The sequence below is a fragment of the Coccinella septempunctata genome, chromosome 3 (assembly GCF_907165205.1).
Source record: "Coccinella septempunctata chromosome 3, icCocSept1.1, whole genome shotgun sequence".
Taxonomy (NCBI): Eukaryota; Metazoa; Arthropoda; class Insecta; order Coleoptera; family Coccinellidae; genus Coccinella; species Coccinella septempunctata.
Window position 1 is genome coordinate 40,634,158 of NC_058191.1, and position 12,524 is coordinate 40,646,681.

Genomic DNA, 12,524 nt, shown 5'->3' on the forward strand with positions numbered 1-12,524 from the left:
ATAGAGTAATATCAAATTATTAGTCCCTTGCCTTCTCGTCATAGACGAAAGAAAACTCTTCAATTGTTTGCTTAATATTCGTTCCAGTGCAGAGATGGCAGCACCACTTCTAAAACGTTTATAATTTGTGAGCTTCATGCAAAAGATTACTTGCTTAAAGAATTGACAAAAAAATCGAAAAAATTTAATACCATATTTTTTGACGAAAAATTGAATCAAAACTTAACATGAACCTGTATCCGGAATGACTTGTTTCGATTTAAAAAAATTCATTCTGAATTTTTATAGCTTCCATCATCACCGTGAAAAAAAATTTTCTTTTTTACATCCAAAAACCAAATTAATTCGTAGAATGTTTTCCTCTAGAACGATGCACCCTACAGAAATAGGTATAAGCCCTTTTTGTGTTAAAATGTACCTTGCACAAGATTCAAATCACGGCAAATGGTTTCAAGAAAAAATAATTTTGGCGCAATTCATTTTTACTGCCCCTGTGTTAAAAATTTAAGGACTTGACCAGAGTTATATCGTTCCCTCCAAAGAGGTTTGAAAATCGGAAGAGTGAACAAATTTTTACTTATTTTCCCCCATCTGCCTTAACTTCAAGAGTCTACGCGCATTTTGAAAACAGAGCATTTGGGGTTTGGGTTCATACGTAGTTTTCGGCGTATAACGGTATATATACCAATATTTTTAACTCAATTTCGGGACATATTCTGTATATCAAGAGGGTCTTGATTGATTTGGCATACACAAAAATATTAGTTTTACTTAAAGAGGGTATCCAAAAGACAAAAAATTTATAACTATTAAGTAGAAGTAGTATTTTAGTGGGAACATCCAGAATGGCAACATATATCTTAATTATATGAGTATTTATTGGCTACATTCATCATAAGAGAACAAAAGAGCTACACATCCAACCATATGGTTGAAAAAAACATGATTTACTGGCCTACTGCAATAAATTGCAAATTATGCGATTAGAAGGATATATTATTTGATATGTATGGTATGTCTTAGCGGTTGGGACACCCTGTAAAATTATATGCGGCTGGTTCGAAACTCGTTCAGGTCAAGAATTTTCATATTTAATCTGGAGCATAGCGATAAAATGGAATGATTTAGGGCTGGAAATTATGCGTTAATTAACTGTGTTCCTTTTATTAGGGCAAGTCATCGGAGTGTAGAGAAAACAGAAGGAAAATTATCAATCCAATATTTTTCTCCTAGAGATTTGTAAATCTAGCTGCGTTTTTCTCTATGTTCCGAAACTCTTCAATCACAGAATGAAATTTTCAACAATTTCCAATTTCCACGGCTTTTCTTATTATGGTACCTCTTTCTAATGAAAGAGAAACGCGATTTTTGGAAATGATAAAATAATTTTCTTCGCAAATTTTCATCTCGCGGAAAATTCGAGACGATGGTCTCGATGAATTTTGGAATGAATAGAAAATTGATAGAAAAATTCAATACTAAATACTTCTTCAATAAGTTGTAGCCACATGAACTGACACTTTGACAGTTCTTTGTTTGATTGAACATGTATCACGAATGGATAATGGATCTCAGCTTCAAAATCTACGTGAGCTATCAAGATTGAAGAAATCTAGGCTACTGCATTAGACTATAGTTGAAAATATAACAAGAAATTGTCTTTAACAATTGAATATTATCAATAATTTAATTTGCAAATTATAAATTTGATAAAGACCTGTATTTTATATCCATTATTTCCTATATCCAAAATTTCAAGGTTTCTTCTGCAATCGGCGATTTTCGTTTCATGACGATTGACGGAAATGTCGTCACAGAGCATCTTGAGGAGAGGGGAGAAAACACCAATCACACACTGGGTCCCGGTCACGTGGTGTTATGTAGCGATGTTGATTTGTCGTATGGTTCTGTAAGTAGACAGTACATCTGACAAGCGTAGAAAAAGTTCAACAAGAGCCGCCATATTGAGTGTTGGAGATAGCGTTCAATTTCGTATCAATTCTTGAAATTGTGGCGTCTGATGTTAATAAAGGACCTATTTTGCGTAAATTGTAGGGTGAGATTGTTGAAGAGTTGATAATTTTGACCGATGTTTGTTATGAAAGTGTGTAAAAGTGCCAAACCGGAGTAATTCTCTTCGAGATCATTGTGCGGTCCCGACAGAAGATGGTGAGAGGCAACCGTGAAGTATAGTCGACCAGTCTCATTACTGATAGTTCATTATGGCTGATGGTTGACTATTGTTTAATAAATATGTGCCTTGTGGGATGCATCGACTATCGAACACTCAGTATATTGACTCTTTGGCGCTCTTTCTTTTATATTTTTGCAAATAAAGTAAATGTTTTATGTTGAAAGTACGATAAATAGTGATTATTAGTTTACTAATTCGGTAAGCCGTAGCATTGGGCCAGCGCTCGGCTCTGGCTTGGTAAACAGGAGATCATAACAATTTTGCTATGGCTGATCATCTTGTAGATGGACCGCCAAATGCAAAGCGGCCCAAATTGGATGCCTTTCAGGGCTCCACAGACACTTCTGGTGAGTGAATAAATTTTTACGCGGATTTGTTTATTTTGTGTATAGCATGTCTAGGTATCTTTCGCGGTATAGGCGTAACGTGTATGTAGTTCCTGTTCCTTCCGTAAAGCAAATAAATAAAAAAAAATCAGCTGTTTGTAAATAATTGAAGAAATAACTTGATATTTTCATGTTTTTGGGGGTTTATGATTATTTTGTGTTATATATGAGTTATTCTGTCATCTGTCGTATGATAGTAAACACTACTGCACTTGAACTCTGCATGAAAGGACTATTAGAAGCCTTTTACTTTCTGCATGTTTATTTGATTTTATATTTTCGGAAATTTAATTTTTCGCAAAATGTTTAAGGAATTGACGTGCTTACGGCTATTGATTCTAATCGAATACTAATGAATTTGCTATATTTTTTGATAGCAAAATTGATGTTTTCCCTGAAACATGTACATATCGATGAAAACAGTTTTGTGATTTTTCTCCTTTCTTTCGCCTATCATTGTCACACTTGAATTTTCAATATTTAGAACTGCTTGGTGTCCCAAATGGCTAATAACAAACTTAAATCAACTAATATTTTTTGGAACAATTCTGCTACACAAATTAAACAAGTACCGCTATCTGCCACTTTCAAGTATGACTTAAGATTGGTTATTGGAACTTTAATTTTTATTATTTATACCTAACATTATCAGCTTACAACAACTATGGCCTGAGCTCCAGACAAGGTATGACACCCCCACTTGGTGGTAGCCTTTCCAACTCGCTGCAGCATTGGAACAATTACCATCCACAAAGTAAATAAATTATTCCCTGTTTCTTTTTTCTGAAAAACAACTAATTTACTAACCAATTTTTCAATTGTGTTTCATTTTTTGACAGTCGAATAATGTTGGTATATTATTTTTCTTGTTAAAGCAGAAACTCCAGTGCCTCTTTAGTATACAAAATAGAGACACCTGTTCCAGCTATTCTGCTGTGGCCTTCAATTGACTTTGAAGGGTTTTTGTTGTTAGTCACTTGTTCTGCACTCTTGGTTTTTCTTTCAATACCTAAAGTTTTGTTTCATTTTAACTTCAATGTTGTGTAAACTGTTCAAACATTAAATGGTAGGTGTTCTACTCTATCAGACTGCTCGAAAAATTTAACACATTGCCATGTATTCAGCATACAATAAATTTTAACACAAACAATATAGCTAGATTACTGACAATATGAGTTAGAATAATACATTTCAATTAAAATTTGTTCTGTTACATTTTGAAGTAATGATTCTTTTCATACCTTGCCAAAATTAAGTATTATTTGTGAATTTTTCGATTTTTCGTTGAAGTGTGTTATGAAATTTTATTTTGATGAACATTATTCCTTCAGAATTCTTGTGAGCTCGATCTTGTGTGCTTACATCTTTTAGTATTAAAAAAATATGCTTCAAAGTTTGTTACTCTATTTTTAATTTGTCTTATTGATATAGCAACAAACTGCTTGATTTTCTTGAAATCGTAGTGGCTTTCGTTGAAAGTTTTTGTGTCTTAGATAGAAGAAATATGAGTTCGATATGTTTGCGTTGAATATCACATTTAACTAACTTGTTTTTCGTGTATCAGATGTTTTATCTAACATGGACATGTTCGATCTTGAGAACAATTTGCCCGACGAACTTATGTCCTCATCAAGCTGGGGTATCACTGATAACATGGGCACCAGCAAACCCCCCGCTCAAGGACCAGGCCCTGGTAATATGCAAAACGGAATGGACACAAGTGATAATACAGCAAACTCGAATCTTAGACAAATGCAGCTAAACCATATTTTACAACAGGTAAGTTGAAATTCAATTCATCTGAAGCTCTAAACTTTTTTAACAGTAGGTTTTGGGATTTTATATATTATAGATCTATTTGAGGTATTCAAACAACATACTTTTTACTTCATAGGTTGTAAATTTGGTTTTTCATGGAATTTTTAAAGTAGAAATTAAATTGCATGATTTTCACTATGATAAGTTACTTAGCCACTGCACATGTCTCATTATCATCAGAGCATCCTCATGTCAGTGAACTCATCGTAGTGAAAATCATCTAATTCAGTTGCTATTGAATTTCAATCAGGTATAAGCAACATAAATTCTTTTTTGGTAACTAAATACCAAGTAATGGTTTTCTGAATGTGTTTTTTCCTTTTCAGAACAAACAGAGCCTTGTTGGCAACGCCCTGGCAATGGCCGGTGCTCAATTGGGCAGTAAGAGCCCAAATTTGCAATCACCTCCCAATGTGTCGGTTGCCAAGGGCAACGTAGTAGATCAAATGAACCTCGGCAGTTTGCCTTCTAGCATAGCGAACAGCGCCGGTTTGCAATCGATGGCAAACAACGGCAGTTCATCGCAAGTTATGAGTTCCATACAAGGTGAGCACTGCAAATTTCGAAGGTATGCTAGTAAAAGATATTTTACGCCTGTTTCCTTATTTCAAGGAATGAATAATAATGCTGGAGGAAACATGATTATGACGAATAGTAACATGGGTTCCTTGACCGGTATGGCTGGTGGGGGCCTGGTGGTGAGCAGTAGTAGCATTAAGCAAGGCCAACTTACGAATGCTACCAACATGCAGGCACCAAGCCAACAGCATCATCCGGGAAATTCGGTACAGGTAAGTCGGATAGTTTTTGTTTAAACGAGGATATATATTTTTTCAATCGTGTTTCAGAACATGCAAAACGGTCCAATAATGAACAGAGTAGCGATCGAGCAACACCTGAATACAAGGGCGCAGAGGCCGCACGGCGTCCCGAACTTGGGGGCGCCGCGCATGCAGCCCCCTAATCTCATACAGATGGGACCGATGTCCCAGAGTTTACCTGTAAATACTCCATATTCTTATCCTAACCCCACTCAAGGACCACAAGGTGTTCAAGCTGGTGAGTTAATTTTTTGTCCAGTATTCGAATTTCTACACTTTTGTTTCTCAATTTTTGGTCGGAAAATGTCTATTTTGGGTGTGTGTCACTCTGGGAATTGACAAACTTAGTAATGAGAGATGACATTTATAAATTGCAGAATCTTGGATAAAGTTCAGTATTCTACTCGCGTATTATTGCTATTATTCACTTAGATGATTTATCAAATCATCATTTATCATAGTCAAATACAGGGTGGTGACAAATTCGATGCTTGCCACTACCATCTTCCAAACTATACCGGATAGAAATTCCGTTTATTGACAAAAAAGTTCTTCCTTTGAGAATTCTCAATCATGACGTCCCTCAAATCTGAATATCTTCTTTTGTTCTAGATTTGTAATGAAAATCATGATATTCGAAAAAATTGCTTATATCTTCTTTATTTTACGGATTATTTCAATGAAATTTCGAAATCCTTCAATGTTACAATTTTTATTGAAATCGGCCTTCTAGATTTCAAGATCAATTATACTGCAGGTTATCTCACTTTCATTTCAAAGATATAATTATTTGTCACTGTCTAATGAAAAATCGTTGAGAGATATTGTGCTTCTTTTGTTTTGTTTTTGATGGATATGTAGACCATTTATATATTATTATTCATTCTTCAATGGAAAAATTCAATTTGGCTGCCATGAGAAGAAGAAAAGTTCAAATTGACAATAACATTGGAGGATTTCACAATTTCATGGGATTGTTCAGTAAAAATAAGAAAATATAAGCAATAATCTGATTGTGCCAAGGTAACACTCTCAATCCTGCGAGAGGTCGGGAAATACCTTGGAAAAGCCGGAAAAAATTAAGATTTTTGACGTTTACACACTCGAACGATCACCAATCCACGTCAGGTTGACAATACTGACAAAAGTGAGGGGATTTTTTTGACGGAAGACGTCAACGAAGTTTTGGCGGAAGCGCTGCATCTAGCCGGTGGCAGATCGCCTATGTGGAATGAAGAAAAAAACGAATTGTGCCCTCTACACTTTCTCATCCCCCTAAAAGACCAGAAATACCCGAAAAATGGTCACAAAATGTTGAAAAATTTGACGTTTTCACAAATTTCTTTTCTGACATTCGTCGATGGTCGGGGTTTTGACAATCGCTGTCAGATTTAGTTCATGTCAGTTAGGAGGAAGTAAGGTTGGCATCTCCGCATCGAGCCGGTGTCAGACAATCGATGTGAATCACGAAAAAACGAATTATGCACTTTACACTACCTCATCCCCCTAAAACGACTAGAAGTACCTGAAAAATGATCAGGAAATTGAAAAGTTTGACGTTTCTGTGAATTAATTTTTTTTTTGACAGTCGTCGATGGTCGGGGTTTTGACAATCGCTGTCAGATTTAGTTAAATGTCAGTTAGGAGAAAGTAAGGTTGACAGCGATCACAGAGTGGGATATTTAACATCGATCGGACTTGTAGAACACTGTTTTTGGCCTCGATTTTCATATTTTTTTTTAGTGAATCAGCACGTTAATTCGTAAATCGACAAAAAATTCGATTCGTAGTCACACCTTGTGACCTTGTGTTGGGTGACAATTAAAAATCGTTCGATTATTTTTCAGGCGGCAACATCAACGCCCCCCAACATCTAAGCAGAATGGGTTTGCCCCAAAGGTTCGGGGGTCCAGCGGCCGTTGGAAATCAGACGGTGGGGGAAGGCGGCATAGCGCAGACGCAACCGCCCGCCCCTTCGCCCGCCCAACCACAGTCGGGCGCTCCTAGTGGATCTCAACCCGGTCCTCAGGCGGCCACCCAAAATCCCCAAGGGGCGCCACCACCATCTAGCGGTAAGGAGACTCTCTATATTATTGACCACTAACTCAGGGACACCCTGTGTATACAGGATGAGTCTTCGACTTATTTTTCAAAAGAAGTTTTCAGAGATTGAAATGAACGCTCGTTGAAAATCCCTTCTTAATTTTCAGACCCGGAAAAGCGGAAGCTGATACAGCAACAACTGGTTCTACTACTGCACGCGCATAAGTGTCAGCGTCGCGAGGCGCAGGCGAACGGCGAGGCGCAGAATAACCCCTGCACGTTGCCCCATTGCAAGACCATGAAGAACGTACTGAATCACATGACGACCTGTCAGGCGGGAAAGAGTTGTTCGGTTGCGCATTGCAGTTCCTCGCGACAGATAATCAGCCATTGGAAGCACTGCATAAGGAACGATTGCCCGGTTTGTCTGCCCCTCAAGCAGGCCGACAAAAGCAGGAATAATGGTGAGTGTGAATTGTTGTCTTACGTGAGAGTGAACTCGAATATTTGTTGGTTTTTTTTTCTACGAATTTTCCCCTTAAGATTGTACAGTAGCTGTGTTTAACTGGGAGGAGTCTTTCTGCGACGCCATTTTGTTTTCTTGAAGGGTTGTAGAGTGTTGCCACTTTTTTTGAACTCTCCGTTTCTTTTGTAGATATCCGGTCTCTGGTTTGGCAATTGAGCATGTTAATCTCGATGGTGCTGGCAATTAAGTTTATGGTCTGACGACGGGGTATCGTTGCCCCTTGTGCATGACGGAGTTAAAGATTTTAATTGTATTATTTTTTTGTGTGTGAATTTCGATGTGTGGATGTAATTTGATTGATAAATATATTATTACGAATAAATTGGATTAGTGACTCTCACGAAGGCCCCCCATCTGCTTGATTGCCAGCGGTGGAAAATAAAATTGATGTACGAATGAAAAGCTTCACTAAACGATCAAACCTCAAGCCTATCGAATTTTTTTGATCGTTTAGTGAATATTTTCTGAAATAAAAAGCATGCTGAGGTTGATGGAAACGTAGTAACTTTTGTTTTCTGAAAATTTGGGATTGTAGCATCCCATAGACGAAAAATACTATGTGGATTTCGTTATTCGCAGAGATTTTTCGATGATAATGCTCAAAAGCTATTTTTCGTGAAAGCACATCGTTATTTTTATGTTTTGATTCGACTAATTCTGTCAGATTTGCGTTATTTGATTCAGTGGTAGTTCAAAATCTAAGTAAGGACTCTATCTCTCCACGGCTAAATAGCATTATTGAGAAAATGATGAAATTTCGTGAAAGCACTTCATCATTTTTATGTTTAGATCTGTCTATTGCAGTCAGGTGCAAATTTAGGATATCGAATTTACTGCCAATTTAAAAATGTTTATAGTTATCAGTTATTTAATAAGGACTCAATATCTTCACATCTCTAAAGCAATTTAAAAATGATGAAATTTCGTGAAAGCACTTCATCACTTTTATGTTCTGATCTGTCTATTGTGGTCAGGTGAAACTTTAGGATATTTAATTCACTGGTAGTTCAAAATCTTCTACAGTTATTAATTATTTATTTACAATAGGGACTCAATATCTTGACAGAAATATAAAACCTATAAATTTTAGTGAAAACACTTCATTATTTTCATGTTTCCATTCGTCTATTTCTGTCAGATGATAATTTGCGATATTTGACCATTACTAGTAATTTAAAATCTTCTACATTTATCAATTATTGATTGGCAGCTAAGACTCATTCTCTTTAAAGCTCAAAAGCATTGTTTTTGTTGATAAATTGTGATTTATAAGCTTCCTCAACAAAAATTCAGACTATGTGATGATGAAATTCGTCTAGATTTCTTGATGAAATAGGTTTTCTTATAATGACTGAAATTTTTGCTGTATGTTTAGTAAAATTCTCTTCCAAGCTTTCTCTTTTAAACTACCAGACGTAACTGGAAGAACAAACCAAAGACCTATTATAAACAAAATATTGCTCTTGCAGTTCCTGTGTAACATTGATGTTATTCAAGAACATTATAATTTCACGAAATATTCAGTGTAATATCTTCTTGAAGATTTAGGTTTCGTTTTCATAGGAAGTGTAGCACTTTTCTACGTTCAGTGTAATTTACACTCGATTTTAGTGTTTGTTTGCTCATTGGATCTACAGCTGTGTAGAGGAGGTGTAGTTTATCTACACTTAGTCAGAGGGAGGTGCGAAATGTGTGGTTAATTTCACGGTAATCTATTTCAAAATTGACATGATTATATTTAAAATTTGCGATAAGATAATCACTTTACAGGATGATAAAGGAGTAACAAATATTTTGAGAACAACTTCGTTGTTTTTTTTTTTTTTGTTCGGGCAAATACACTGAAAATCAGCTTATTCAAAGTGCAGTATAGATTATTCTATACCAAGAAACAAACGAAAGAACCTATTCTGTGAAAAGTTTATCCCTTTATCCATAGACGTAGAGACATGGACTGTGCCTTCCCTTTCTATCTATGCTCGAAATACTGTCAAAAAAAATGATAGGGAGAGACTGAACATACTAGTTGTCTTTTTCTAGAATTTTGATTGGTCCGCACTCACCTCTATGTGAGCAGAAAAGAGAAAGGTAATGACCCGACGATCATTTCTCTCTTTCTATAAAATAGCCAATGTCATGCTGGCATTGCTCAGTCCATGTCCCTATGTCTAAGGCTTTATCGCACGATTCTGACAACTGTCTTTCACTGTCAGATGAGGTTAAGTTTTAGATATCTTAGTCGAGGTCATAGACGTAGAGTCTCTAGAGTTTCTATGTCTTTGGTTGAGGTTGACCGAAAAGTCCCGTCGAACCTTTCATAATTTTCTCTTTCTCCGACTTGCAGCCGCCGCCCAGGCCAACATCACGCAGAACAACGCCGCCGCGGCCGCCACCACGGCTGCGGCCAACCAGAACCCGGACCTGAGGAGGGTGTACGACACGCTGGGCATCCAATACTCTACGGCGATGTCTCTGTCCACCGCCACCCCCGGCCTGATGACGAACACGACGCAGCGGCCGAACATCAGGTTGCAGGGCCCCATATCGCTGGGCGGCCAGAACATGGGCAACGTGGGCGCCGTGCGGGTGATGAACCCGCAGGTGCAGGTGATACCGAGCGTGAACGTCAGCCAGCCCCTGAGCAGCGATCCGTCGTCGAACGCGTCGCAGACGTCGTCGTCGCAATCGACCAGCATGCAACAGGGCGTCAGTAACGTCATGTTCGGTCTGACGTGTAGCGGGGAGTCGCTGTCGCAGAATCTGGTCGGTCAGCTGCCACCCGGCATACAAGCAGGACAGGTGTGTAGAAAATTTTTCTTGAATGCGTTGAATTGTTTGTTTTACAGGTGTCCTAGGTGCGATAGTGTCGCAATGTTTGATTTCCTCTGTTCCATTCGTGATATTTTCGTTTCTGTTGGGAAAAATAATCGTAGAGAATCTAAATACGCGGAATTAGGTAATGGAGCTCAGCCTCCCTTGCCCTGTTGAAAGCTCGGATGTTCCCAGTCAGTCGACAAGCTTATGAGAACTATGAAAGTACGTACATTGTACTATATTGCCAAATAGCCTCCGATAATTTGCAGCACACATTGCAGTATAGCGCCACGGTCGCCATACAGGGTGGGTCTTTGTCTAGTACAAATATTTCTACAGTAGATTCTTACCATTTTTCCCTATTCGGCCCTGATGAAAAGATATAGTCATTTTCAGTTTTCAAGATGAGCTGTGCCACCCCTGGAAAGAGAAAAATTACCTTCAGAATAACTAGCTAAATCTGTGACAATACACATCTGTGGAACTTTTAAACAGAGTTGCATTTGGCCAAAGTACCCAATTTTTCGAATTTCACAGATACTTTTTAATTTTTGAACATCAAATTACTGGAAAACGACGCATTATACGAGAGAATATAAAGAATACCTACTTGTATTTTATAAAACGTTCAAAAATTCATTGGACAGCCTCCATCTTGGTTTCAAGAGTTGGGTTCTTTGAATTTTAGGTATTTTTAAGGTACGTTATGGTCATAATGAGAAAACTGGAAGACGTGGGTGATATCTTGTGTTCGAAAAGGATTCATGGAATACATAAATGAAAAACTATATTCCGAAATTCATTTCATTCGATAAAATCGTTTGTGAAATGGAACTAAAAATAAAAATAGTTTTTCAATAGCCTGTACCTTTCAAACCGAGACGGTTCTGAAAAAAATGACAATGAAAAGAAGTGTTTCTTTTGACCTCAAGAATCTACTGTTGAAATATTTGTACGAGTCAAAGACTCACCCTGTATATGTGATGCTACATTTTCGCGAGTTTGAATCGGAGAATTTTCATAGGATTATCTAGTCCAGTCGTTCTAGAATAATCTGTTTAGATTTATCTATGAGAATTATAATTTTTTGGAAATGTATCTACAGGGTGGGCAAAATTCGTTGTCTACTGAGGGGATCTTGAAAACCATAAGAAGTAAAAGAAAACTGATGACACATTTACGAGCTCCTTTTCAGGGAAACAAAGAATGGTGAAAACCGTAGCCCCCTATGATTCTTCGTTCTTGAGTTATAAGCAGAAAAATGGGATTTTGAGGATTTCGAAAAGTTCTCATAATTTTTTTGTCTTTGAAGTTACAGATCTGAACTTGAACCTTTTTTGGTACTTATATACATAGAATTTACTCACAAAAGATTTTTCTGCAATTCAAAAACAACAAATTCAATAAAAGTGTACATTGAAAAAAACGAAAGTTCGTCTAATGTATTCGAAATGAAAAAATATTTTGAGCTCGTCAGTCGGTTCTACGTATAAAAGTGCCTTAGAAGGTTCAAGTTCAGATCTGTAACTTCAAAGACAAAAAAGTTATGAGAAATTTTCGAAATCGTCAAAATCTCATTTTTCTGCTAATAACTCAAATACGAGGAATCGTAGGAGGCTACGGTTTTCACCATTCTTTGTTTCTCTGAAAAAGAGCTGGGAAATGTTTCATCCGTTTTCTTCTAGCTCTTATGATTCTCGAGAACCCTTCAGTAGAGAACGAATTTTGCCCACCCTGTACAGGGTATCCCAAATTGCTGTATTTTGACTGTTTTTGGTACTTTTACATAGACTAGATAGGGAAAAAAATTCTGGGTTCGATTTTGGTGAAAAGTCGATTAGTGGTAACACTTTCATGAAGTCTTCATTTGTCTTGAGGATGTAACCAAATTTTAATAATCTGTCGATTTCGAAAATGTGCCA

At 37.1% G+C, this 12,524-nt stretch overlaps 1 protein-coding gene across 2 annotated transcripts in view; it reads left to right on the top strand.

Annotated features, from left to right (window-relative positions):
- The first annotated feature begins 1,907 nt into the window (after window positions 1-1,907).
- Window positions 1,908-12,524, top strand: part of LOC123310457 (CREB-binding protein) — a 32,251-nt gene continuing 21,634 nt past the window's right edge. Inside the window, exons 1-9 of one of the 2 annotated variants that reach the window (XM_044893930.1) lie at window positions 1,908-2,541; window positions 3,233-3,334; window positions 4,145-4,359; window positions 4,725-4,944; window positions 5,011-5,189; window positions 5,247-5,457; window positions 7,067-7,291; window positions 7,430-7,726; window positions 10,133-10,587. In XM_044893930.1, coding sequence (XP_044749865.1) covers window positions 2,460-2,541; window positions 3,233-3,334; window positions 4,145-4,359; window positions 4,725-4,944; window positions 5,011-5,189; window positions 5,247-5,457; window positions 7,067-7,291; window positions 7,430-7,726; window positions 10,133-10,587 — 1,986 coding nt within the window. In that variant the 5' untranslated portion in view covers window positions 1,908-2,459. The remainder of the gene's footprint in view (window positions 2,542-3,232; window positions 3,335-4,144; window positions 4,360-4,724; window positions 4,945-5,010; window positions 5,190-5,246; window positions 5,458-7,066; window positions 7,292-7,429; window positions 7,727-10,132; window positions 10,588-12,524) is intronic. The other variant, XM_044893931.1, reaches the window with a different exon arrangement.